This window comes from Larimichthys crocea, chromosome XVII (assembly GCF_000972845.2).
Source record: "Larimichthys crocea isolate SSNF chromosome XVII, L_crocea_2.0, whole genome shotgun sequence".
NCBI classification, from domain to species: Eukaryota; Metazoa; Chordata; class Actinopteri; family Sciaenidae; genus Larimichthys; species Larimichthys crocea.
The window spans coordinates 10,164,145-10,192,131 of NC_040027.1; the positions used below are offsets into that span (position 1 = coordinate 10,164,145).

The 27,987-nt window shown below is 44.7% G+C and overlaps 2 protein-coding genes across 2 annotated transcripts; one reads left to right on the top strand and one right to left on the bottom strand.

Annotated features, from left to right (window-relative positions):
* The first annotated feature begins 3,084 nt into the window (after positions 1-3,084).
* On the top strand, positions 3,085-24,603 carry slc22a23 (solute carrier family 22 member 23). The gene is made up of 10 exons (XM_010747614.3): positions 3,085-4,736; positions 6,832-6,935; positions 8,318-8,472; positions 18,397-18,583; positions 18,795-18,922; positions 19,706-19,808; positions 20,026-20,252; positions 20,927-20,959; positions 21,090-21,213; positions 22,651-24,603. Exons 1-10 carry the CDS (start codon positions 4,314-4,316, stop codon positions 23,069-23,071), a joined length of 1,905 nt encoding a protein of 634 aa, XP_010745916.2. The 5' UTR covers positions 3,085-4,313; the 3' UTR covers positions 23,072-24,603.
* Positions 24,556-27,926, bottom strand: psmg4 (proteasome (prosome, macropain) assembly chaperone 4). The gene is made up of 3 exons (XM_019277501.2): positions 27,636-27,926; positions 25,736-25,811; positions 24,556-24,870 (listed from the first exon to the last, which is right to left on the bottom strand). The coding sequence occupies exons 1-3, from the start codon at positions 27,810-27,812 to the stop codon at positions 24,749-24,751; spliced, it is 375 nt and encodes a 124-aa protein (XP_019133046.2). The 5' UTR covers positions 27,813-27,926; the 3' UTR covers positions 24,556-24,748.
* Positions 27,927-27,987: the final 61 nt, after the last annotated feature.

The window sequence follows — 27,987 nt, forward strand, 5'->3', positions numbered from 1 at the left end:
TGAGCATATAAGGGAGGATAAGAGAAAGACAAGACGCATTCATCGCCTGAGGGACTTTGCATCAAAGGTGAAAGAGGTGACTGTGCAGGAAAACAGAGAAGTGAGAGGAGCTCTGTGCTCGCTTTCAACACCGGCATCTTGTCATGTTTATGCACTGTTGGTGCTAAAAAAAAAAGCAGTACATCTAAGTATACCTATTCAAGTTTTTACAAATGACTGTATACTCTGTGTCAACTGTGTAGTATTAGGCAAGAGAGCAGCCTGCTGTAGCTCCCCGATCCTGTGACAGAAATGTACCTGTGCAGCAGGGTGACATGGATATGCCTCCTGGGGATATGGACACAGAGTCGAGGAGAGGAGGAGGGGGAGGGCGGCGGCGGTGGCGGTGAATGGGAGGGTGGAGCCAGGCCATCAGAGAGCTGTCACATGACACCTGAACCAATCTGGGTCAATGGTTTTATGGCGACAAATGATGCTGCTCCACCTCCTCGTAGACAGAGGAATTCTTTCACTCCAGGCCTGTCAAGTGGAGACTCTGGTGTAACGTGACTTCTGTCGTGAAGGAGCTCAAACGGTTAAACACCACTGTAGTCCTTTATACTCATGTTATGTGTCTATTTCCAAATGCTGATGAAGTGGTTTAGATTTTTTAATGTGTCTTACCAACCTTCTATTGATTTCCACGTCACACGCAATGAGTCTGCAGCCATGTTCCTCTTTTATTTATCATTCCAAATAATACTGGAAAAATGGCAAATATTTGATGTTTGACATGCATATTATTGTCCCATGTTAAAATATGTTTGTTGTGTTGGATTAGTATCCTAACATTGTGTCCAACGCGGTGCACAGGTTGAATTTAATATTAATACGACAACAGTTTATCGATCTGCTGCTTGTCTGACAACTCCAGAAGCTGTGGTTGCCAAAAAATAAAAAATTACAGCATGTGTTTGGAGGTGTTACTTCTGTAAGTGTTTAATATTATTTTGCTTCAGGTGGCTGCACACACATACAGAGAGAAAAGACAAGGACAAGGACTGCAGCAATTTCTCAACTGAACTGACCTGTTAGTCTTAAGCGTGTCAGGTTTAGAGGGCTCTGTTTACAGACTATGTCAGAAACTGAATATATGCATAACTATGTTTGCATTGGTGTATAATCACTAGAGAGAGAAGGCCTTTTCATGTTTGTCGTGAGTTTTGCAGCCACTGTAGTTTCTCTTTTGTGCTTGGGAAGGTGGCGAGTGAGGCAAGGTGGTTGCAATCAACAACTACAGCGTCCCTGAATGACAACTCTGCATACTAGAGGAATATTTATATTATTTACGCTTTATGTGGATGTCCAGTCAGTGTTATATGCAGTCAGCTGAAGCAGCAAATTCCTCGGTGCCGAGAAACAGCTCCAAAATCATCCGGCACCGGCGCTGTCAAAGAAGAACTACAAGATATTTCAGCTTGAAGCTAATGATATACTTAGAGGGGAAATATTCACATTGTTAAACTGCAGGAATTCATTCGCTTGCCAACGTTGTGTAACGTTGCGCGTCACCCAGCAGCTAGCTTTGCTCATAAGTGGGTGTGGTAATCAGAAGTTCAATGTGTTCTGTCACATGAAGGCTCCACGAGAACTCAGCTCTCCTCAGTCAGTACAGCACACGCTGTATTTATTGCCTTAATGAACTACATTTCCCATCAACTTTAATTAGACGTCCGCAATAATGTCCAGCAGGTGGCACTGAAAACACAACTGAGTCATTTTTACTTATATTTCTGTTGGCGTACGTGCTAAAATAACGAGATACAATGTGTTAATTAATGAGCTTTAAAGGTGCTTATGAGAGTTTTTGAACTTTGGACAGAGACAGGCTAATTGTTTCCCCACAGCTTCCAGTCTTTATGCTAAGATAAATTAATCCATACCTCCACATTTCTCCTCATTTCTTACTTTTTCGATCTTCACAACCTCATGCTGGCATTGTAAAGTGTGTTTAAATACATGGGACTCACTATTACTTCAGCTTCTGCTGATTAAAAGGGAAACACGCTGCAGCAGCTGCCGTGTCGCACGATGACGCGAGACTGCACAGGCTCAAAAAGTGAAATGAATGAATGAAAGTCATTAGAAGTTCACGCCAGAGGAAACAAATTATTCTGTATTTAACATAAAAATGTATTTAACATAAAAATGAGATTAGTGCACACACCAGAATGCAGGAAACTCATTTCAAGGTCTCCTCACTCTCGTCGCAGTTCCTTCAGAGCTGCTGTGTGTAACAAAACATCAATAAATCATCATGTTATTTGGATATATTAAATTACTAACTAACTAATAAAGTGATTGCTGACATCCATCTTCCAAAACCACTCATCCTTATCAGGGTTGCAGGGACTGGAGCCAATACCAACTAGCACTGCACCAGATGTGGGGTCCACCCTGGACATCAACAGCAATGACGTTTAATTAGATTTAATTAAACTTGTTTTACTTTCTTGAATCAGTGCTTGTATGTAGAGAGGGGGGTCACATTCTGTTTCAGGGCCCAAGAATGCCGCCAACTCTGGTATGTGCCATAATATGGGTGTGGTTGGCAGACAGTAACAGATGACACACACACACACACACACACACCCTCCTAGGCTCATTCTGGGCCTCCTCCTCCTCCTCCTCCTCGATCTTAAACCTCAATAAGGAGGAGCAGCAGGAGCAGGAGGAGCAGGAGGTGGGGTGAGGGAGGAGAGAGGTGAGAGCTGTGCACTAGTTGTCACCTCTCTGTTACACCATCAGCTGCACCCTTGAATACTCAGCTCCGTGTCTTTCAGAGGCATCAGGACTAAACGCTTTGCTGTCAGTTTAATACACACAAAGCTGTGTGTGTACACACACACCCACACACACACACACACACGTCTCCTCACATTATCTTGGCTGCAGGCCTCTCCATCCACTGCTGAGGGAAAATCTGTCACTCACTTGGATCTCAAGGTCACTCACGCTCAGTCATTTGGGAGCAGCTGCAAGCCACACCACCACCACCACCTCCACCTCCAACATGTGTGTCCGTTTACGCACACTCTGGATCTCACTCACACGCCTCATTGCACCTCTGACGAGCTGTGTTTTCATTTTGCGTCTTGTTATTATGCTGAAAATCTAATTAATGGATTCACAAGGACCCGTATCGGTGATCGTCTGACGCCCCCTCGCGGCTGACAGGCAGCACGTCATCCCAAAAAGCTCCCCCTGACATCCTCCCATTGTCTCCTCAAACCAGTAACTAACGCTGCCGATTTATATGACGGTTATGGAAGAAAAAAAAATCACATGACGTGAAGCAGCCTCTGTGGGACGCACAGCCAGAAAAACACCCTGCATGAAGCTCTCCACTTGATTATTTCATCATAAATCTCATCCAAGCGATGGAAAACGTGAATTATTGAATAATAAAAAGGGTTGATATTCAGTGGAGAGGGCACAGGCTGCACAAAGAGGATCATTGTTGCCTGCAGATGCCCGTCAGTGGTGCAGTCGCCCTTTGAAGGCTCTCCAATCGCAGCCATAGCGCGACCGAGCGAGGGCGGGGCTTGGTCCAACCCTCCCTTCCTTCCACCCATCTCTCTCTGCTCCAAGCCCCACTTTGGCACCGTGTCCCATTGACTAGACGGCGACAAACAGAGGAGCATCGTCCACCAGCGTCTCTGCGCGTCAAAGTGGACAGGTGATGACTGGGAGCGCGGATGTTCTGGAGCTGAGAGACTGAAGTGATGCGCACCTCCAGGAGGTCACGGTCTGGACAGGTATGAGACCTGTGGCGCTCATGGATGAAGCACCAGCAGATGTTTAAAGGATCCCAGTGTGGATGTAGCTCCATATTCCACTCATACACCACCACCAGCAGGCCTGGCCCAGTTCAGCTCCATATGGATGGATCCCGCTGTAGGAGCTGTACTCATGGAATACAAAGCCCATGCTGGTGAGCATGCCTGCCTGTCCGAGTCCACTCCTCTCCGGGAGCCTCTCCACAGCGCTCTCCTCCTGACACAGCCTCTCTACTCGGACATCCCCTGGTCGCTTCGGGTCCCCTCGCCATGAGGACGACTGCTCGGTGATTCGGTGCCTCTGCACGCCTGCACGGACCGGAGCTCATATTTTGGACCGGGGCTTTTTTTCGGCTACACACAGGATTTATCTGCGCTGTGGGCTTTCTTTGTGTCAAAGGGCTTAACGCAGAGTGCGCGGACGGCAACGGAGCGGGGGCTTTCTGCTGCACCCGCTGTTGCGCCCAGCTGTCTCTCTTTGTGGCCGGGGCCGTGATGGCAGCCGGCCGGCCGGAGGCGCAGGACCACCCGCCAGAGAACGGCTTCACCCCGCTGGAGCACCCGGCGCCCCGGCTGCTACCGCACATAGACGGCTCGGTTCTGCCGTCTCTGGGGGGCTTTGGGAAACACCAGAAGCAGCTCGTGGTCCTGACCTGGATCCCGGCATTGTTCATCGGCTTTAGCCAGTTTTCGGATTATTTCCTCCTGGCGCAACCCAATGGCACGTGCGTGCAACCCCTCGCGAACCACAGTAACTGGACCGCGGCGTCCCCGCCGGTTACCGCCGCGCCTGCGCTGCTGCAACTCAGAGGCAACGGCACCGGGGAGGGATACGGCGACGGCAGCGGGATGCTGTGCGCCTGCAAGGAGTGGAGACTGGAGCTGCAGACGGGACTTAGTCAGAATGTGGTTACCAAGGTAACGAGTGAGATAAGACCCCCAGTGATATCTGCTCTGTGTTCACCATCATCATCATCCTCATCCTCATCACCACCATGAGTCTTCATCATCACTGCCAGGCTGAGTTTACACAACAGCTGATGGACAAGTCACCCACTGACCTCAATATGAGAGGACAAGTGTGTGTGTGTGTGTGTGTGTGTGTGTGTGTGTGTGTGTGAGCTCAGAGAAGAGGCAGCTGATGACTAGAGCTATGTTGTAGGATGCACAATGTGTGTGTGTGTGTGTTGGGCTTTGTGATATGGTAATAAGCCAGCCCCACGTCAAGACAATTTTTCCACATCCATACATCATAATATGATCAATCGACACCAAATCACATCTAAAATAATCAAATCCATTGAACTGCGCTCACACAAAGAAACTGGGCAAACTGGGCAACTGTCCCAGAGCTGGAGAACTACAGTAGCACCGATAAACCCTTTTTCTCCTCCCGATACTGATTCCATTATCTCACCTCGAAGCCGATAAAACAAGCTGAGTGTGTGTCCCCTCATGTGGCGACTGTAATTCAAAGCAGAAACACTCAAATTCATAAAGACATTGAGGAAAGAACTGCATTTAACGTGCAGCGCCGAGTCTGGCCGATATCCCGATCTGCTTAATGAGTATCGGTGCGTCCTTGCCCAGAACTCCAGGGGCCTTGAAAGCTCCAGATTTACTGTGCGTTAACAGTCTCTTGTGGTAATTTAACTCTGACTGTGTAACAGCAGTTTTCTTCATGGATTCATCTGCCGATTGCTTTCTAGATCGATCACTTAATCATTTGTTGTGTAACACGTCAGGGAATAGTGAAAGATTTCCATCCCAGTGTCTCGTTTTGTCGGTCCAAAACTCAAAAACATTCAGTTACATGTGATATAAAACAGAGAAACGCAGGAAATCTTCACATTTAAGAGGCTGTAAACAGAATTTTCTGCATGAAAAACTACATGAACGATTCAACGATTATCGAAGATATTTGTTTTATTATTTTTCTGTCGTTCCACTAATCGATAAGTCGCCTAATTGTAGCAACTCTATGTGGGTATTTAGGAATATGCCACATTAAAACACTGACCTAATCTTCGTGCTACTTGTGAGGATGTTGCTGTGTCAAAATCCAGTTTTAAAACCGTCAGTTTTGTGCTTACATGTCAACTATTCTTAAAGCAATGAGTTTAATCACATCGGAGCCAATCTGGAGCCGAGTCCAGCAAAGAAAAACGGTACATGTTGTACAAAAAGTGGAAGGAATGGGGCCCCCGGGACCCCCAGAAGGTGAATCCTGCCCTGTACTGCAAAATATAACGGCGATATTTGCTCAGAATCTAATTTAGCTGAAATCATTGTTGGTTATTGTCGGTGATATCATCACGACAACATCACCCAGCTCTGGCATGTGCTCACAGTCTGTACATAATAAACACACACTGACACCACCACTGTCCATTACCGTGAGTCATAACCAATAATCATCCCCTTCCACTCTCTTGCTCTTTGCTCCTCTGCAAAGTCTCAGAGGAGGCTCAGCGGGGAGTTCTGTAAATCGTTGTTAAACACCAGCCGCTGTATTCACACACACACACACACACACACACGGCTGAACTGTGGATGCGTTCAGGGTCGTACACATCGTGTGCTTCCACGTGTGTCCTTGGCTGAGCTTCAGATGCTGAGAGCTGCAGCGGTGTGTGTGCACTGACCCACGGGGCCTTTGGGAAAGAGCGGAAAGCGATTGATTTCTGTTATTATAGACACGCGCCCACATTCGCACACATGCTGCTCTCTCTCTCTCACACACACACACACACACACACACACACCATGGTGAGACACATATTTGAATATTTCAGAAACGTTGGCAGCGTGTTTGCGCGCTCATCAACCCTCACGAATGATCAAAACATTGAGTCAGAGTTTTGACACACTCGCCATGAGAGAATCCCGCAGCTCTCTCCTTGTTTCTGTGCAGCTTTCAGATTAAAAGCGCTCAGCTGATGATGTTTGATTCCCTTTGATCGCGTTGTGGGTGGTTTCTCTCTCTAACGTTCCTCCCTCCGTCTTGTTCCAGTGGAACCTGGTGTGTGACTCAGCCTGGAAAGTTCACATCGCCAAGTTCTCTCTGCTGGTGGGCTCCATATTTGGCTACCTAGTGATGGGTGTCATGGCCGACTGGTGAGTTACCTCTTTTGTGTTTCGTGCTTCTGTTAGTTAACCCTAAAGGATCCGTTCATCACTACTGCTGGTAAGCAGGCAGATGACAAACTGAACACTGGTTCTACACACTTTTAACATGGCCACCGTCATTTCTCCATCATCCTAGAAAGGAGAGGACAAGGTGAGGGGTTGCATTTGACGATTACCGTACTCAATTGTATCCTACACATCTGCCCTTTAAACCTTGAAAAATGACATTTAAACAAGACCAAGCAAGTCAAGTCTACATGTTAAGAAGTTCACAGTAACAATGCAAACAGCCTTCAGCAATTATGTTTACCACGTACCAATATCGTGGAGGTATTTGGTCCAACCTTTCCAAAAATATTGGACAAATTAAACATTTTCTCACGATGATGGCTCTAATCAGGGAATCATCAAAGTTATTTCAGTGCGTCGTGTGGTGGACATGAATGTCTGAATGGAAATCCAGCCATAGTTACTGAAACATTTCACTCTGTATCAAACATTTTGTGCCAACACATCTAGAGGTGGATATATTTATTATCTTTCCCCTGGGAACCATGAATGCCTGTACCAAACACTGACATCCCTGAAGCCATGCAACTAGAGTGGCTAAAAAACCTCTCTACAGAAACAATGAGCCATATTTTGGTCTTCTTCTCCCCGTCAGACTTTCTCACTTTTTGAGTCGAATTCACCAAACTCTCTTAACAAGACAAAGTCATGAAACCAGGACATTTAACAACCCCTGAAACTGCAGCGTAAGGCTGCCTGCTCTGCTCCGTGAGAGAAATTACAGCTAATAAATGTTAAAATTGGCAAATGACACAAATTCTCTTGAATCACCTGCGTGTGCCACACAGGGACAAATCCGTTGGTACAAGTGGTTCTTACACGAGGCCCGGTGTCCTGAATAATCTGGCTAATCCACAGACTTTACCAGGAGACTGTTTTTCACACACACATGTTGCTATGAAATGATTTAAATTACATTTCAACCACAAATTTAAATGTTTACGTCATGTTATGTTTATTTCTAATCGGGGGAACTGACCCTTCACGGTTGGTGTCTGTCACGTCTGCAACCACCTGAGCTGGCTCGTGGGAAAGAAGTCCCTGCATTGTGTTTGGGATCAGTAACTATGGAAACAATGTAAAGAAATGTGCGGGCCAAAGAGTCCTCGGCTCTGACCTGACCCATTGACCTACTGCCCCCCCCCCTTAAACCAGGAAGTCCCCAGACTCTGACGGAAACAATGACCGGGATGGTCTCTTCCACCCGGCTGCACATCAGACGTAATTTCTCTGTTTGTGACTGTTTCTAAACGCTTCGCTGCCTCTTTCTCTTTCTGCTTCTGTTTTTTTTTTTCCCGAAGGTTTGGTCGGCACCCGGTGTTGATTCTCTCGGTGCTTTTCATGCTGGTGTTTGGTCTGAGTGTGGCCTTCTCTGTAAACGTCACCATGTTCAGCACCTTGCGCTTCTTTGAGGGTTTCTGCTTGGCGGGCCTCGCTCTCTCCCTCTTCGTGCTCAGTAAGTACACGCTTCCACTTCCTCATCGCTGCCTGCGCTTTAAATCTGCTTTCTGTATTTCCTCATTCGTCCTCCATCATTAATGAGTAGTAGTACAGATCCCTGGGATCCATTTTGAGGGGAAAAAACATACTTTTGTGAAATATTCTGCGTCTACCTTCTACTGCATCATAAAAAGGTTTAGTTTCTTTTTTATAATTCATATTTCCAGTTTTTCAGTTATTACTTTCGATGTTTGTTTGGTCAGATGTTTGAGTTTGATCTTGATCTCGATCTGCTGCAATACAAGAAATGTGCAATAAAATGAATAAATAAATCAGGGAGTCCGAGGCTTTATGACTTTATCACAGGCAAAGTCTTTTCAATTCATAATATATAAAAAATATTCTCAATAATCCACAGTCCTCTCCCAGTATATTGTTGGTCTATGAGCCTTTTCAGTTAATAATATTGCATAATGAAATATTTTTGTTATTTCTGGGACACCTATTAGTGAAAGTGAAACCACAGTGACATTTGTAATACAGCAAACTGCTACAAATCCAGGCTTGGAACTTAATCTCACAGTTTGTCATGCGTGTCTTAATACCACTGTGGTTTAAATGTCAGCAGCTTCACAGATTGAGGAAGTCCTCAGGTCATTTGGAGTTTGTTGGATGTGTCGGGCCTGTGCAGGCGGGCGATTTCAGCTAAACAACGTTGGAATAAGGTGTTGGTGGATATTATAAATGAGGATTAAAACTAACAGTTAGGATTATGTATCACACACACTGATATGTTGGAAGCTGCAGGGTCTTTTTTGTGCGGCAATAAACAAACAATAACTAAGAGACTATTAGCAGCTGCAGTAATATACTCATTTATCTCACATGGATAATAAACTCCAGCAGCTCGTTTCATTTTTTCAATAAGAGATCTCACAGAGCGGAGCAGGACTTCAGCTTTAAGTGTTTCAAATGACCAAATTACACTGCAACAATTTAACATCATCTGCTTTAATTCTTAGGGTCTGTGGTGCAGAAACATGACAGTACAGTATGTAGGGAATATTTTCCTCTCAGTCCCTTCTGTAGCTCCACACAATAGCCAGCGGCCAATGTGATCTTAATGACGCCAAGCTGGCCGGCAGCATTTTCAATTCTCCCGAGAATAACCGGGAGAATAACCCTCACTCGGCACTGCATTCACCGCCGCCCCCCTCTCTCCCGCTGCAGTCCCCCGCTTTCTCACCCTCTGCTGGCCTCTTCTCTTTCAGGCCGGGCAGGAGATTAGTCATACATTATGCGTGAGGCGAGGGCAGACTTTTGAGCTTCGTTGGTGGGGCGGGTTTTGTCTCGCTCGGCGGGGGTTCCTGATAAATCTCCGCTGAACTGCTTCTAAAAACAAACAAACAAAATGGACGCCTCTGCCTCTGGGAGACTCCGGAGAGTCGGGTTTAATCTGCGATGTATGCAAACAGACACAAATGAGGTTTTTTTTTGAGGAGCCTCTGGGAGATGAAGACAACACTGTAACAAAAACATATTGGTCATATTGTGGTGAATGTTCTTGATTGTCGTGTTGCAGCCAGGGCCGAGACGTACATCCAACATCCATTCTGTTCTACACTGCCAGAAATGACATTTTTTTGGAAAATACTGAATGTATTTATTTGTTTATAGACCTAAACGTTGTTAAATACCAATATATTTAGTCTAAAATCTGCCTTAAACATGTGCAGTGTTCACGGAAGGTAGCAATGACAAATAATCCCGTATGATCCAGTATGAAACAACTCAAGATGACGGCTGCTAGTCTTATGTTTCCACTTTCACTTATTAGTGGAGATTTTACTGTCTTACTTTCAGTTTTGATCCCAAAACAGACACAAATCAGCATCAGTAAACATGAACAAAATAGAAACAGAAGCTGTAGTGGGCGTTTACCAAAGGTCCAGGTGCCTCGGCCAATTAGTCAACGCAGTAATCATATTTTAGACGCGTGTCCGTGAACTTAATCCTCTTATGAAAACCCACTACAGTCACCAAGAGAGATGAAGGTGTTCTTGAACATTTATTTGTTTGAAAGTACAAAAATCGGCATCTTAAACTGGTCCACTAACGACTCGAAACTCATATCGAACCAAACCTCAGGTGAGTCTAAAGATAGAACCAATTAACCAAATATTTTGCTTGACTTGCATGACGACATTAACAAATAAAGCTATATGCTATACATCAAAAATAATGCTACCTGGCTGGCAAATTATTCACTCCTTTATTAGGTAGTAATGTTAGAAAAAGATCAATATAGCACTTCATTATATCCATCACATTAGCATTTAATTACTCGGAACTACACAAGGTATTCACGTCCGTGTGAGGTTCAACGATTTGAGGAAAATATCAAAGATGGATTTAAATTTAAAAAGTCGAGTATATCAGAGCTTATTCAGTTATGATGGAAACTTCAGCATGGCACAAACACTTTTAAATCTCAGGTCAGTCGTTATTTCAGTTCCTTCCCTGAAGCTAAAAACTCTTTACTACTATACTTTACATACTTGACTTCCCTGTAAATCAGTTTGTTGTTCTCGTCATTCACGGACAAACGTTACTCATTTCTCTTCAGTTTTCCTGTAATGGCAGGTGGTTCTTCTACGTCTCACTTGTGTCTTTGCTGTTTGCGTGAGAGAGCAGATCGTATGCATTCACTTTGAAGTGCAACAAAAAGATGTTGGTGCGAGTTACACTTGTTGTTGTTAACACACTGTTTCTGTGCTTGGTGTAGATGGTAATGAGATGAGCACACATGTGTGTGTGTGTGGAAGGAGGAAGAGTCGGCTCGCTGCCACAGAGTGACTCGCTTTGAAGTAAACTCACATCATGGCAGATAATAGATGCTGCCAACCCATTAACAGCAAAAAAACATGTTGGATAACAGCACACAGCGTTCAATAAAGAGGCTTTCAGTAAACACATCGCCACAGGCTGAATACATACTGTACTAACACGAGCGGAGGGGAATGCACACGTGGACGCCGAGTATGAAATCTCTCATTAATGTATCTTGTTTCTGCTTTTATTGTTTGCCATGAGAGATGTGCATACTCGCCCTGAAGGACTGAAACAGTGACGCACGTTTGGTCGTGTTGTGCCGACATCACATTCATATTGATCCTAAGCATACAACAAGGCAACCAAGGACAGTTTCTATTCACATGAGAGGAACAGTCTGCGCCATTTTAAAGCGACATGATGTGACTTTTCTGCCTTAAAACAACAGATTTTAAATCATTTTGGGGCTACACAGTTATCAAGTGAATGCTGAATCTTAGATAATGTTGCTTTAAGGCGACAAATGTGGTGATAAACTTAATAATAAGACTCACCTGGCAGTCTTTCATTCGAGTACTCACCAACCCTGATGTCGAGATCAGACGAGGTCAGGTGTGTTTATGGTCTTGTGGCCGTAAGATGAGGGTTGCGATCTCTCTGCAGGGCAAGAAACACCAACAGTCAGACGGTCACACAGGTTTTAAACAAGATAAGCAGTTTAGTTCTGGCTTAGAAGAGAAAAAACAGCTGATCTGCAGTTTAGTTCTGGCTTAGAAGAGAAAAAACAGCTGATCTGTAAATCTTTCCAAACTGTCCGACTGGTGACATCCATCACAGTCGGGAAACCAAATCGATCCCCATGTTCGACTTTGACCCGTTGTACTTACCATAGTTGTGTGGTTGAGGGATTTTCCAGTGGCTGTACTTCAGCCAATTTCACGTGTGGCTTGTTTCAGGGCTTCCATCTGGTCTTCGGCAGGTGAAACACGATGACGGACTGAGGTCACGTGGCTGATTTGGCCCCGTTACCGTTTGTCCTGCTGAATGCTTTTTGTTTTAAGTATCATTATCCTGCTGCACTGAGCTAAAACTGTGGCCCCGTGGATGAAAAGGGCCAGATGTTTACACCCATTATGGATGTAAACAGCCTCAAATGAAAGCCTGAAAGGCGGCACTTCAACATCATTTCAAATCGAACCGTGCGGAAAGACGAGTCTGCAGCGTGAAGCAGAGAAATCTGCATGTAGCGAACATATACTGTATTATGGATGACTGTACAGTAAGCTTGTGTACACGCTGTGGTTGCATCTGTATTATTGTGCCTTCCCCCCACAGAAAGACTCTTTCTGCCTTTTCTTTCCTTCACACTCTGTCGCTGTAAAAGCAAACACTGAATTTTCTAAATCCAGCAGCCCCTTTTTCTATTTTCACGCCGTGCTTCCATCCACTCTCCTCTGCTCCATTCATCCCCGTCCTCCTTCTCTTTCTCTCCTTTGCAACCTTTTTATTATTACCACCAGCACTTTCACCCTCATTTTCTCGAGGCTCATTTGAAATCTCTCATCGTTGGGTTATCTCTTTGCCGCACGCAGCGCATAATAAAGTCCACTGGAGCTGCCAGCAGAAGCTTTAGTTTGCTCTGCTGATTGTGTGTGTGTGTTTTTTGCATATCTGGTTGTTGCACGGGGTTTATTAGTTTGCAATCTAGCACCTACCTTAAGGCCGTCCTCTGGGAGCTGTAAGGAAAGAGCTTCCGTCTCCTCGTTCCTTTTGCTTGTTTTTCCTCTAAATTCGAGGACATACTGGGTGCAATTTCATCTCGTTATCGCGGCTGTCCATTATCCAGACTCATACGGACAATATTATGTTAATTCCAAGGTGCTGCTTGGGCGAGGAAGTATTTATAGACAAACCTTTAAGGAATACTCCGCTGAAAATCAATTGAGTGTTAAATACTCACCTTCTGTTGGCTTGAAATGCTGCTTCTTCACAGCATGTGTTCAGCTTTACAGCCGCACAAAACACATCAAACATCCGCAGAAACTTCTCACTCCTGTGGAGTCTCAGAGCTCTGAAGAGGCGACGGCGTGGCACAGAGGTAGACAGACTTAGTCAGACTTGAACTGTGAACATAAAGGAGACTTGAGACTTGACTTGGACCCAACGTCTGAAGGACTCGACGTGGTGGGTGTTCAGACCGAAAACAGCTCCGCGTTAGAAGATCCACAAGTTTGGAGGCTTTCCAACTCTGCAATGGTTTATAACATTATGAGGAAGGATACGCTATAATTTTATCTTTCATTGTGATGATCATCAGGTCAACAAGATAAATAGAACATCCATAATCTACCAGGAATGTGCACTTGCAAATATTTGATTGGAGAATGCAACCACGACCTATTGGACGATGTGGAGCCCTCTGCATCAACAGACTGGTTTCATTCAAATTAACGAGGAGGCTTTGGTTTATTCAGTCTGAATGTGACCTTACATAAGACATCACTCAAGTTTTGACTGGAACAAGGCAGGCCTTGCCAAATTGTGACCACCTAGAGACCTAAAGGACCCAAATAAGACTTGAATTTCTCTTCAAAGACTGACTGTTGACAACTCAAGTTGATTTGGAATACCCCCCAAGGACTGGAGACTTGTTCAGACACATATTTGGACTTAAACTAAAAGCTGCAAAAGACTTGAGGACAGTTAACAGGAGTGGATTATGCTGTAAGTTTCTACAGATATGTTTTGGGATGTTTATCCCCGCAAAAAACTGTCAACATTTTAATCCTTGTACTTCCTGTGAGGTCCAGTTGCCTATAGCTGCTGCAGCAAGGTACATTATCAGAGCCACTTTTCAAGGCCTGCAGGGAGTCAGCAGTTGGTACTCAAAAGATAGATTTCCAGCGAATGGGGTTTGCACGGACCCCAAGGAATTAAGCTGCAGTTTCTTTTTACACCATCGAGACAAGGTTAATATCTCTGCCTCGTCCTATCTGTCTCTTTTCCTTAGAGGGATGTGTGTAAGTGTGTGTGTGTTTTTATGAGCTGGGGGGGATGACTACTGCTGACTCAGCTGGGGAGAATTGCTGTCCTGTCACGCTGTGCCCTTGTCAAACCTTCTGTTTCCCATCCATGCCTGTCTATAAACCCATCCACCGACGGCAGCAACAGAAGCTTATTCTCATTATTGATTCATTTTGTGTCGGCTATAATACGGAACAAATATATAGATATAGAGAGAAAGGGAGCAAATCCTCACATTTGACAAGTTGGAACAAGCTAATGTTTGGTATTTTTAATCCAGAGACTCTGTAGATCAGCTGGACTGTGTCACTTTGGGCAAGACAGAAATATCTCAACCCAACGTGACGTCTTCATATTTCTTGTTTTGTCAGTCCAAAACCAAACCAGGATCTTCTCGTCGTTCGGTAAAAGAGCCACAAATCCTCAAACCGGAGAAGCTGTTTGGCATTTTTCAAGTCAGTCATCATTTACTACATGATAAATGGTGAATTGACTTGCATTTATACAGCTCTTTCCTGGTCTACCAACCTCTCAAAGCACCTTAGATTACTTGTCACATTCACCCATTCACCCACACCTTCACACACTGACGACAGGTGCTGCCATGCGAGGTGCCGACTGCTATCTAAAAAAAAAAAAAAAGAGCCAGAGAAAATGTCACAGTTGTTTCTCTCTCTCTATTTTTTTTTATTCCTTTTTTAGGCTTTTGTGAAACATTTGCAAGACAGCCAGTATCACACACACACACACACACACACACACACACACACACACACACACACACACACACACACACACACACACACACAGCTACAGACGTCATTGTTTGTTCATGGAAGTTGACACCATGCAGGTTATCAAAGACGGAAAGCTATGAGTCACGAGTCACAGCAAGAATTTCTGACTATAATCACCAAATCTGGCATGGTGACCATCTGAACCGACAAACACATTGTGTAGCTCGAACCCGACGTTAAACACTTTTCATTCTGATCGCTTAAATCTGGATTAGACTCGATCAGAACAAGTTCAGCCCAGTCTTGAAAACTATAAACGAACTCAAACGATTAATTGATTATCCAAAATAGTCACAGATTCATTTTCTGTCGGGCCAAGATGATTGACCACGTTTCTTAGAAATCCGTATCCACGTTACGCTCACACACGAACACAGACTGTGGTTCTCACTCTGAACTCATGCTGTTAGCGAGCCAATTGTCTCTCCACTCTGTTCTCATGCCCCAGGCAAGGTTAGCACGGGAGCAGCAGACAACACAAACTGTGTGTGTGTGTGTGTGTGTGTGTGTGTGTGTGTGTGTGTGTGTGTGTTGGAGCTTTCAGCCATTTGTCATCAAGCATGACTTAGGTCATTAGATCAGCTGCTTTTTGTTGCCCTCTTGTTTTTTAGCCTCCCTTTCTTCCATTGTACTTTAACGCCCTCTGCAACTGTTCGCTTTCAGATGTAAAGACAGTGGAGAAGCTGGTTGGTGAAAGGAGGAGGCGGAGGAAGAGGAGGAGGGAGGGAGAGGAAAGGGGGTAAGGCGGAGGAGGAGGGGGATGGTGGCTTTACAAAGGGGTGAGGGAGCCACTTCAACCCTGATGAGCGAGAGGGAAGAGTGGGCAGGAGGGGGGTGAAGGAGGATCGGCCCACAGGGGGGGCAGTGAGATAATCAGCACAAGGAGAACCATTCTCCCACTCAGCTGGAACAAAAGGTCCCTGCCAGCGTATCCGTGTGTGTGTGTGTGTCTGTGTGTGTGTGTTGATATCCCAGAAGAGTCGGCGTGATCAAGAACCCCCCCTCCAGAGAATTGGGGAGTGGTTTTTGTTTTGCGAGGCAGGTTTGGGAAAGCATTACCTCTAATAAGGCACAGTTGATTTCTCTAGTCTGAGTGTGTGTGTGTGTGTGTGTGTGTGTGTGTGTGTAGCGCTGTCTGACGCCGATTGGCTGCTGTGAACAGGGGTACCACAGAGACACGGCGCTGTGTTGTTTGTCAGAGCCGGCCGTGGTGGAAAGTAACTAAATGCAGTACTTGAAAATAAACACTGTACTTACGTATGATTTGGAGGTACTTCTACTACCACACTTTCATTTTATGCTACTCATACTTACTCCTACTTCTTCACTACACGTCAGAGGTCTGTGTGCTACTTTGCAGATAAAGGTTTCACATGAAAAACATCAACCATGATTGAATAATATGAAGAATTGTGCATATAATTCTACTCAAAGCTGCATTCATCAAAACATTTACTCATTCGTTCATATAGGTGACTTATAAGGTTGGCTGAGCAAACAGATGCAACATTATCATCCCACTCATGGACTGTAGCCATGTTTCCATCCAAATGTATCTAAATTTTAAACAAATTTCGAGTAAATCTGCACAAGAAAATGCAGATAAATGCTTTTCCATTACTGTTATGCCATTATCAGACAGTCGGCTCATTAGATAAGCAATAGGTGGCACCAATTCTCCAGTTGGAAAACCAGAAGAAGAGGGTGCAACAAGATGCCGAGCGCTAATCTCAACCAGGATGTAAATAAAATGTAGAAGATGTAAAATTAATGTAAGGAAGGTTACATCAAATCTATGTCACTTTATCGGAAAAGTTGTTTCCATCTCCTGTTAAGATCCGTCTGTCCTTCCGTTAACTTTCTCAAATGCCAATGCCAATATTCACTTTACTTTTAGCTCTATTTTGGTCTCCTCCAATCCTCTTTAGCTGCTTAATGCTCCGCCTTCACTCACTGGTTGCTGATGTCCTTTATTGTTTGTACAATGATATTGATTTGTGAAGCTTTAAATGATAAATCTGGTTCATTACAACTGGGAATTTGAGGGAAAACAAAGAAAAATTATGAATGAAACATCCATGAGAGTCAACAGACATATAGAGTTGTCATGACTGATATTTTAGGTGCGTTTGCTTTAAATAATCTGCCTGCTCGTGTTTCTTGCCCTGACCATCATAACAAACCAAAGTTCTCCTTCTTTAAGTGAACAAATTCTTTACATTGTTGTGTTACTGCTTTAAATCTCACAAAGGATCTAAATACTTTTTACACCAAAGGCTGACAGACAGACAGACAGACAGACAGACAGACAGACAGACAGACAGACAGACTGTGGAAAGCAGACAGGCGGGTTAAGGATCCCGGCTCAGTGTAATTTCCGCTGTTGTTGGAGGATTTTTAAAGACATGAACTCTAAAACTGTCTGTCTGCGTCTGAAGAGAACAGAGATTAAGGGATTTCCAATAATACCTCCAATATTTCCTCTCCCAGCCTTTTTGTTCTTTTGTTCTAACTGGTTGATTTTTATTTTAGTTTTTTTGTGATTGTCTTTCTCTTATCTGGAAATCTTCATCATCTCTCTCCGTGTTTTTCTTTCCGTCCCAGCGCCGCTCTTTCTCCGTGTGTTGTCTCTCTCGGCCTCCCTCGTGCTTGTCTTTATTATCATTCCTCTGGTGATTCCTCTGGTGAATAGCAGGACTTTTTCGTGTCCTTCGGGGGGGAAAAGTAATTTGTATTCTGCCCCTCTCTTCCCACTTTCTCCCTCTCCCTCGCGTTCCCCTCTTCCTCCCCCTCTTTTGCTTCACACCACCACAATAAGAAGTGACGGCACATGAGGCCAGGTTAGCGAGCCTCCCCCCTCCCTCCTCACCCACCCACAATGGTCACCTTCAAAAAGACCTTGCCATATGGGCCAGGCCATCTGGACTGTACCATATTACAGACAGTAGAGGAGGGGATGGGAGCCCAGTCGGGGGGAAATTAAAGCACTGTTACGGCGAAACTCTCATCGAGCAGCTCTCGAAAGCGTTGCCGTGCAGTCCATTGGAAGTTTCTAAAGAGGTCTGGTGTTAAACTAGTGCGTTCTCGGGGGAAGGATCAGTAATAGGAGTCCTCAATAATTCAGAGAGGAAATCCAATACTGGCACCACCATTAAACAAACACATACATCACACTCTTCCAGGCCATTAAAGGCTGCTGCTCAGTTTATGATCACATCCACACACACATAATTTACTCTGGTGCACCGGCAATAAAAGAATCTGACATGAAGTCTCTTTATTTTCAGGGATCGAGCTTTGTTTGCCAGCCTGGCGCTTCTCCATGACCATGGTGGCCAGCTTTCTGATGGTGGGCGGGCAGCTACTGATGCCAGGGGTGGCAGCTCTGTGCCGCAATTGGCCGGATCGCGATGATTGGCAGGTCCTGCAGATTGTCATAATCAGCCCTTTCGTTCTGATGCTGCCCTACGTCTGGTGAGTCCCACCCTCCGAGGAATTCCACAGCAGGAAGTCTGAGCCAGGCGATGGCTTGTACAGTACAAACAATCCTCTCTTTCTCCTGTCGTCTGTCTTCTTCTCCCCTTTCTGTTTCTTCAACATATTCTGCTCTCATCCTTCTTTGTCTGCTCTCTTCATGTGCTTCCCATCCATCTCCCTCTCTCTCCCTCTCTCTCTCTGTCTGCAGGATTTTTCCCGAGTCGTTGCGCTGGTTGCTGGCCACCCAGCACTACAGGCGGTCCAAAGCCATGATGCTGCGCATCGCCAGGAAGAACCAGGTTGACATGACAACCGAGCCGAGCGGGGTTCTCGCAGGTGAGGGGAGATTTCAGGACGTTAAGCAAGATGATGAATGATCCAAAAAAAATCCATTTTCGCTCTTACATGTATACTTTTATTTTGCTTTATTCATTTCGTTATGCAAATTATTTTTAATTCGTCATCTGCGTTATGTTGCAGCAGCTTCTTGGTGTGTGATGAAACGGACACGCAACCAGCACAGACACTGACTCACATACTCCATGCGGCGAACGTGATGAAGTGGCAGCATTTTAACATGATGAAATGCGATTGCAATCAGACAAACACGCAGAAGCTCCTCGAGATCTTTGGTGATTTCTCAGCAGGAGATCATCGAAATCAAACAAACATCTTCGTTAGAGTTTAATCTGTGTGTCGGAAAATAGTGAAAACCGCCCATCGTGATGTCTTAGAGCCAAACATAGAGCCGAGGAACAGAATAAAACCCAAAAATATTCTGATGAAGCTAGGGAGGATCACATTTGAGAAGCTCAGACCAGTGCATTTCTGGCAACTGTGCAAAGAAGTGACATGTTGGTGATTACTTTTACTCAGACCTTTCCTCTCTGTGTCACCAACATTTCTTCCTCCCCTGTCTTCGTGATTGATTCTCTGCTTCTGGTTCTCTCAGTGGCCAAGCAGACGTAGATAAGAGTGGGCAAAGGGATGTGCTATATCTATCCACAGGCCCCCCTCAGAAGATTAGCTTGTCAGTGGTAAAGGTCCCTTAGCGGCCGGTCTCTCATTACCTTCTGAAAGGAAAAGGTCTCAAGGTGTGCGTTTCATGTTTCCTACCAGAGCTGGAGCAGGAGCTGCACAAGAAACCTCAGAGGACCTGCATTGTCAAGATGATGAGCACCAGGAACCTGTGGAAAAACATTGTGGTGCTGTGTGTCAACTCGTAAGTGTGTCGCGCTTGTGGCTGGGCTTGTACAGTTTCTTTTCTAATCAAAGCCAACATCCGTTGTGTTGAGAGAGCATGAATTACACATGAGCACCTCCCCAAGAGAGAAATGAAGACATGTATGTGAATGTAAAGCTCACCGCCCCGTGGCAGACGCATGTCTCAGGTACCACCGTCCTCCTTCCTCATTGTTGGTTTTGTTGTTTGTGCGCAGGCTGACAGGTTACGGGATCCACCACTGCTTCGCCCGCAGTATGATGGACCCGGAGGCCCAGCCCACCGCTTTGTGCCACGCCGACTATTACACGATGGCCGGCATCGCCGTGGCCACCTGCCTGGCGCTTTGCCCCGCGGTGGGGTTGATGGGCCGGCGTGGAGGGTTGCTCACCTTCATGATCATAACAGCCCTGGCATCGCTGCTACAGCTGGGTTTACTCAACTGTGAGTGACCACACAGGACTCAACTTACTAATGCTTGCACCTCTTTTTACAAGTGTACAATGTGAAAACTCGCTCGAAATGAATTGCAGTTTTAGAAAATGCATGTATAATCACCTGAAAATATCTTTATATTTTTGTTACTTAAAAATGATCCAGTGTTGTTTCTCCTTCACACTAGGAAAACCACGTTGTTATTCATCTCTTACATTTATGTTCTTGAGTTTTTTTGGTTTGAAAAGTCGAGGACAAACCCTCCAAACTGTTTTTTAAAAGTGTCGTTATTGTGCTGCCGCTAAATCGGCATGTTGAGAATCCGCCACAGCTCTGACAGACCGGCGGTGCATTGTTAGGTTTGTTGAGCTATGTTTGGACAATTGCTGCCTGGGGAAAAGAAACGAAATCAACAAAACACACACACACACACACACACACTGCAAAACAGAAATCCCTGTGTCATTAAAACAGACAATGCAGTTGAACTCTCAGTCTAATAGGAGCCTCCTCCTCGTTCTCCCTTTTTTCGACCTACATGTGCACTCCAGAAGTCATTACTTCAGGCTTCAGTGGTTAACTCCTTTCATTGTGTTTGTCTGAGTCAGCACTGTGCTGCCCTTTGTGCTCACTAATGTCGTGTCCTCTCTTCTACTCTCCAATGCTCGCTAATAAAAATCCAGTGATTGGGAAGTACAGCCTTCGCCATGACACAGGTACAGCTCCAGAATGAAACTTCAACATCCCTGTGCCATATTCTCATAATAAACGCTCCTGGTTTAATGTGAAATCAGCTGTTGACGGTGTTGTTACTCACATTTTCTCGTCCTCCCTTCCTCCGGACAGTTCTGCGAGACTCTCTGAACAGGAAATTCTCGGTGGCCTTCTCCATCATCGGCATGTTCTCCTCTCACGCAGTCAGCACGCTCAGCATCTTCTTCTGTGCTGAAATCACTCCGACTGTCATCAGGTGAGCCTGGAGGTCATAAACATGTAATATTTTATGTCTTCGGCCTTTTTATCGCACACATAAATACTCTTACAGCAGCTGGGGAAGCACGATAGCCGAGCTCCATCCTGTGTCTCCGTAATCTCTGCCTGTAGTGAACTCTGTAAAGTACAGCTGTGCACTAAATGTAAAAAACATATACTTTGACTATTACTGTATAGTTAATCCTGTTTATTATTACAATGTATGGAGTCTCTCTCTCTTGTTCTCATGTTGCTTATTGGCTCCATCTTGTGGTGCACTTTTGACCAACAGGCGGAGTTCGTGCCCACAAAGGGCTCAGTATGCTTCAGTTGAACTAGTTTGTACCAATGACAGTATGCAGAATGGACAGAGCCTGAGTGACGTCACCCATAGGTTTCTGAAGCGCTGTTTGAATGTTGGATGTAACATATCAGTAAAGACGTACATCATCGGCGGACCTGAGGCGTGTCGAATGAGGACTGGGTGCTCCAATAAGCCATCTGTAATGGCATGTGCCTGTCAATCATGCGGTCACGATTAATTATGTGCAACTTCGAGCCTTAATATCATCTGAACAAGTGAGTTACAGTTGTCATGAACGGGGAAATTAGCTACAGAGACCAAAACTGTTTTTTGTACCAGGCTGTAAACATGTTTATTTCTGCTGTGGACATTTGAACATGGGGACTTATGGAGACTGACTCACTTTTGGAGACAGCCTGGTGGACGTTAGAGGAACTGCAGTTTTTGGCACATTGGCTCTATATCCCAACACTGGAGGTTGCCGCTCGGTTTGTACAAAGTGTCATCCGAGGGTGTCTGAAATAGAGAAAGGCTTCATACTCGATGTTTATCTGAAAAGTCTCAGTCACAAAAATAGCAGAACTTGTTGTGTAAAGAATGAGAAAAGAGAATTTGAGAGAGGTTCACATCTGGTCACAAAATTGCCGGACACAGCTTCCCAAAGAAAGAAGACTGTCCGACAGTTCAGCTTCATTTGAAGCTCACTGATGCCTTAAGAGCTGCTGAGTCCACACTACATCATTTTACACAGTTTTACGAGATCGCTGACGGTTCAGAAGCTAATCGACGTTTCCTCCCGTGAGGACGCCGTGTGTAAACTGATCAGAGGGCTCGACGATGCCTCACAGACACTTGAAGGAAATCCATCAGGCTAAATGTCTGGTTGTGTCGGGCAGCCATGCAACAAGCAGCAGCCAGCGAGACCAACAACGAGCGAAGCAATTACTCTGCTGAAAATATGGTTGTGCATACTAAACAGTGAATTAACAGTGTACTCAGTTGGTGTTTGATTTGGTGTGTATCTGTTCCACCAAGCAGAAATGCAATCCTGCAGCTGCAACAGAGACTGAGATTACAAGACAGAAAGTGGTGTAGTGTGACCTTGGTGATGGATCTTCTCTCTCTGTGCAGGGGTGGAGGCCTGGGTCTGGTCCTGGCAAGCGCCGGCTTCGGCATGCTCACCGCACCCATCATGGAGCTCCACAACCAGAAGGGCTACTTCCTGCATCACGTGATCTTCGCCTGCTGCACCCTGTTGTGCATCATCTGCCTGCTGCTGCTGCCCGAGCCGCGGGGCCAGCCCCTGCCGGAGAGCCTGGCTGATGGAGAGACCTTCACCCGTCAGACCCTGCTCCACCCGGGAGAGCAGCACCTCCTTCTTGCCAAGAATGACGGGGACTACTCCCGCGTCCACGACACGCCGTTACACCTCTCAGCCACTGGCGGTGCGACAGTGGCGGTAGCCACCGCTCTGGCAGCGGTACCTGCTTCATACGCCCTGGCGACTGGTGGGGAGGTGATTGGAAATCGTGCCATAGCCAATGGGGTGTGAGCATCATAGCAATAGTTGACTATTGTGCTTTTAATTGCTCGAGCATTAACCCGACTGAATGGTCAATGAACAAAAACATTTTAAGGGAAAAAGAATTGTTCGGATGAACCAGATGAACTTTTGAGATGGTGACGATAGAACCTTTGTGTAGTTTGTAGTGACTATGATTCATTCAGGAGTTGCCAAAAAAAAATATTCTACTGGACTAAGTTTATCTGAATTCAGTGTGTGTTCAATAATATGAAAGTCTTCAGTGGTGTTGGTGATTTTCTTGCACTGCCGTCCGCTCTGCGGAGAACCGGACGCAGGCGAGCGAAGAGACAAAGTAGAGCTAGACCAGCTTTTTCAATAACGTGTGCGCTCTTTTGAGTTTTCTGTTTGTAGTTTCGACTCGTCGAGGAAACGATCTTTCATCTTATAAATAAGTTATTTTGCACTAAATGTCAGAGACACAATCAAAGTGTTTGTGATTTTCAGCCAACACGTTGGAGATCCAGGGATTGGCTAAACCACTACCACTCTTTGCATGAAAGGGCACAAATAGCTTTTTTTTTTGTTTCTTCTTATTCGTCGTCCCTCTACTAGAAGTCCAATGTGGCACTTTATCCTCAGAGGTGAGGTCAGTGTAGACACTGATTTTTAAATTTTCTTTTTTAAGAAAGCATTACTGCTCTCGTTGTGGGTGTATGATGGTTGTCTGACGTTGACGAACAGCCGGAGACCGACCTTGGCAGACTGTACGTGTAGCCTATAGAGACTGTAGGTCGTGCTGAACGAATCTGAGAGTTGAACGGACTTCTGTATGTCTTATGACGCATCTCAGCATTTTTAAAAAATGGCTTTATCGCGATGGCTCTGTTCTTTTTAACAAAACAGAGAATGTAATTTAAGAAAAAAAAAACAAAAAACAGTATTTATTTTGTCATGCTGCCAAGGGCAATTTGTCGCTTGAAATACCTCCTTAATTAGCAAATATTTCCACTCCACTTCTCACTCCTTGTTCTCTGTACTGTGGTAGTGTTGTAATCCTGCTCTTAGGATGTGTAACTCTAGCCAGCAAGCACAATATTTTACAGGTTTTTTGAGATAAACGTTTGTGACGATTAGAGTAGAGCAGAGTTGTCTGCAGTTACCTGGCATAGTTGTTGATTAGTGTACATTTACACACTTTACTATGTGAGTATCCGTTAGGACTGCATAGAAACGTAAGGTATGCATACATGTGCCATTCATTCATAATGTTTGGACCGTCGGACGTACTTTTATAGGATATAAGCACATTGAATAGATAAAACATCCCATGAAGCATTTTTGTCCAAATGTACCTGAATCCACAGATCCTCCATTTTTTAAAATCATATTTAGTACACAGCACGTATTTTGGACACCCTGTATGGTTTGTTAGTTTGTATGTTTTCAACGGTTAAACACAAAAAAACAAAAAAAACAAGAACTCAACCACTAATGCTGTTTTCTAAGTGTTATTTTTTTAATATGATGCATTTGTACAAAAAGCCATAGGCCTACATGTTTTGATAATAAACCACTTAATTTATTATGTCAATAAAAGAACACTCGATGTGACCGTTCGTGGTGGTTATTGTGTTGCCGTGCGGTTACGGTACGAGCGTCCAAAGAACAGGAGAAGCTCCTTCCTCCATAAACAATCAGACGTGTTCAAAAGTGTTCGGGGTGAAGCTCCAGCTCCTTTTTGATCCTGTTCTCCACCAAAAGACCGAGGTTGGAGTCCGTCATTGGAAGACTGTAACTCACGTACACTTGCTTTTTGGTCTTCTTTGCTGCAGAACAGACAGAAACAGAAAATTATTTCACTTTCAGTTTAGAAAACACACTAAACGGCTCGCTGTGTACAATTACACTGAACTCGTCAGTTTTGAAAACTGGAACTATTTTAGATTAATGGGCCGTGTCTGTTTTTTTGCAGGCTTCATCTTCCACAGCCCATCACAGTGTGTGTTTGTCAGACACCGATTCTAATTAAATTTTGGTTGGTATGAATAAATATCAACTTGTGAAGGCTTGAAACTCGTTTGACACCCGTAACCTAACAGCAAACATCATTATCACTTTTATTTTTGTCAAACTTCTGTCATCGTTTAATTTTTATTTAGACTTTTCTAATTAATCTGCAACAACAAACTCTGACAAGACTCGAAGCAAAGAGAGGAAAGGGATTCGGAAGAACAGTAAAGTTACTACAGAGAGTGACTTAATAAGTCTCTACATGATCTACAGTATATGAGCAATCATCAGTGGTTATTTCTACACAGTTATTCTCAATTCCTGTCTCCGGGAAATACCCTATGTTTAAATTTTCCAGGCAAAGTTGAAGCAGGTGGAGATTTTTCTTTGGAGAATTTTTATCCTGGACATTATATTTTGTGCTTACGGCTGAAACTGGTGCAGGATCAGCAAAGAAACGAAGAATAGAGTTGACCAAAGACGGAAGAAACAGATGGAGAGAACTCAAATCGATCGTCTTCCTCCCAGACATCGATATGTAACATGTCTATTTTAGAAACTCCTTTGACTACAGCTATAGTCCATGGAGGTCATGGAGACATTACTTCAGCCCTCTCAACAATATTACGATAACCGAGCAAATCAAATCTGTTACAAGTTGAGCATACGAGTCATAAATACCTAATCTCTGTGCCAAGGAATTTGGAGCCGTGTTGGATGGGTCCCCCATGACTAATGTGGATAAAGGCATCGAATCCTGCAGACAAACAAACAGTGGTTAGTCCAACAAAGAGATAAATCCAAAAACATGTTTTCATTTGTTTGTGTTGCTATCAGATGATGTTTCAGTGACTTTAGGATTAGATCATGTCTTCCTCTAGTTTGCTTTTATCCGTGACCTCCACAGACTGACAGCAGGGGTCAGATCGATGTGGCAACATGGATAAAGTCTCCTATTGTTTTATATCATTGCATTGATGTATGGTATCCATCCGCTTGTCCCTATCAGGGTTACACAGCCTGTCTCAGCTGACATTGGGTAGGAGGCGGGGTACACAGTTCATCATCACACGGCTGACACATAAAAACACGCTCACGTACACACCTACGGGCGATTCAGAGTCACCAGTGAACCTGTTAAGTGGCCTGATATATAACATCCATCCATCCATCTTCTATAACCACTTATCTCTATGAGGGCTGCAGAGGGGCTGGAGCCAATCCCAGCTGATATACATCACGGACAAATCACCACAGGGCTCGATGTATGACATCATATATAAAATAAATGAAGTATTAATGGTGAAAACAGACGGGACATCTTTTTTTTAGAAAGTCACAAAGTGTGATGACTCGATCAGTGTATATCATCTCAAGTTATATGTTGTAACATCGCCTCCTCGTGCAGACACTTTCAGTTTTGTTTTGCAAACTGCACACACACACACACACACACACACACACACACACACACACACACACACACACACTTCAACAACTAAAGAACAACAAAGCAGTATGGAAGCTGTTAAATGTATATAAACATAGAAAGTTTAATATTATTATTGTTGCAATTTAACCTTCCTGTGGTGTTAACAACTTGAAAAACTCATAAATATTTGTGTTTTACATCTGATTGCCACAAGGCCGTATGATGTCCTCCACACTATGCACTTGAACATATAAAAATGACGATCACCTCTTTCATTGAGTGTTTTAATCAACCTTCTTACACCTGTTGTGTTCCCAGTCAAAAGTGACCGCCACAGGAAATGAATGGGTATCCGGACTATATTCATCCATCAGACAGAAAACATCCAACTCACACATTTCAAACTGAACAATGTCTTTACACATCTCTTTCCCTTGCTTATGTTCCTATCCCCCATGTGAACCAACTTTCCGTTGATACAGCATGTATCATATCTTCACACAGACTACACAGGTGGTCTGTTATGTGAACCCACACAGACCCTGATATACACAGACGTGCAAAAAGTAAACAGACACCTTCATTCAAATTCTAATTCAAAGGTGTCTATTTACTTCTTGCATGTCTGTGTATATAGCTTGATGTTTGCCTTTTACTCTGAGCACAATGAGCAGGCGACTGACCAGGCGGTTCTCTGTCCGAGAGGTTCTGGCCCAGGTTAGTGGACATGATGAAGAGGGCACTGTAATAGAATAGAGATAGAGGAGGATGTCTCGGAAGTGGAAGACACAGTTTTTGATCCAGACTTTGAAGAGACTGAGCCGGCACCTGAAGAACAGGCACCTGAGGAGCCTTTCCGGTCCAAGAGTGGACCAGGGTCTACATTAACATTAATATATGATGGAAAGCCATTTGGATGCAAAGTTAGTCTCCGTTATATCACATAAACCTGCTCGTTCATTCATAAAGGTGTGTGTGTGTGTGTGTATGCATGTGTGTGTGTGTGTGCGTGTGTGTGTGTGCATGCATGCGTGTGTGCGCGCGCGCTGTGTGTGTGTGCGTGCGCTCTGTGTGTGTGTGTGTGTGTGTGTGTGTGCGTGCGCTCTGTGTGTGTGTGTGTGTGTGTGTGTGCGTGTGTGTTGCCCTCACGTATCTGCTGCTCATCGACACCGCCAGGTTTTCCAGGACCGGACTCGAACCGACCCACAGGAAGAACCCGCCGCTCAGCTTCATGACGTGGAAGTGCACGGTCTGCTCCAGGATCTTCTCGGAGAAGTTATGGACCGTGATCGCGTCGGACTCGGTTCCGTTCGGAGTCTCGGTCATGGTGTCTGACCCGGGACAACTGGACTCGTGCTAACCGTAAACACTGACACACTTCCTGGGTAGGAGACAGAAAGGCAGCCAGGAGTAATCGATTCATCGATGATCAGGAGCGAGGCACCAGAGCAACCGATCAACCATGAGCTGCATGATGCATGATATTTAATGTGTATTAAAC

Coding starts and splice junctions, on each gene's coding strand:
- psmg4 (XM_019277501.2), bottom strand. CDS start 27,812: ATGACCGAGACTCCGAACGGAACCGAGTCCGACGCGATCACGGTCCAT. Junction 25,812..27,635: donor TGTCGATGAGCAGCAGATAC/GTGAGGGCAACA, acceptor GTTTGTCTGCAG/GATTCGATGCCTTTATCCAC. Junction 24,871..25,735: donor TTCCTTGGCACAGAGATTAG/GTATTTATGACT, acceptor TCTGTTCTGCAG/CAAAGAAGACCAAAAAGCAA.
- slc22a23 (XM_010747614.3), top strand. CDS start 4,314: ATGGCAGCCGGCCGGCCGGAGGCGCAGGACCACCCGCCAGAGAACGGC. Junction 8,473..18,396: donor TCTCTCCCTCTTCGTGCTCA/GTAAGTACACGC, acceptor CTTTATTTTCAG/GGATCGAGCTTTGTTTGCCA. Junction 18,923..19,705: donor GCCGAGCGGGGTTCTCGCAG/GTGAGGGGAGAT, acceptor GTTTCCTACCAG/AGCTGGAGCAGGAGCTGCAC.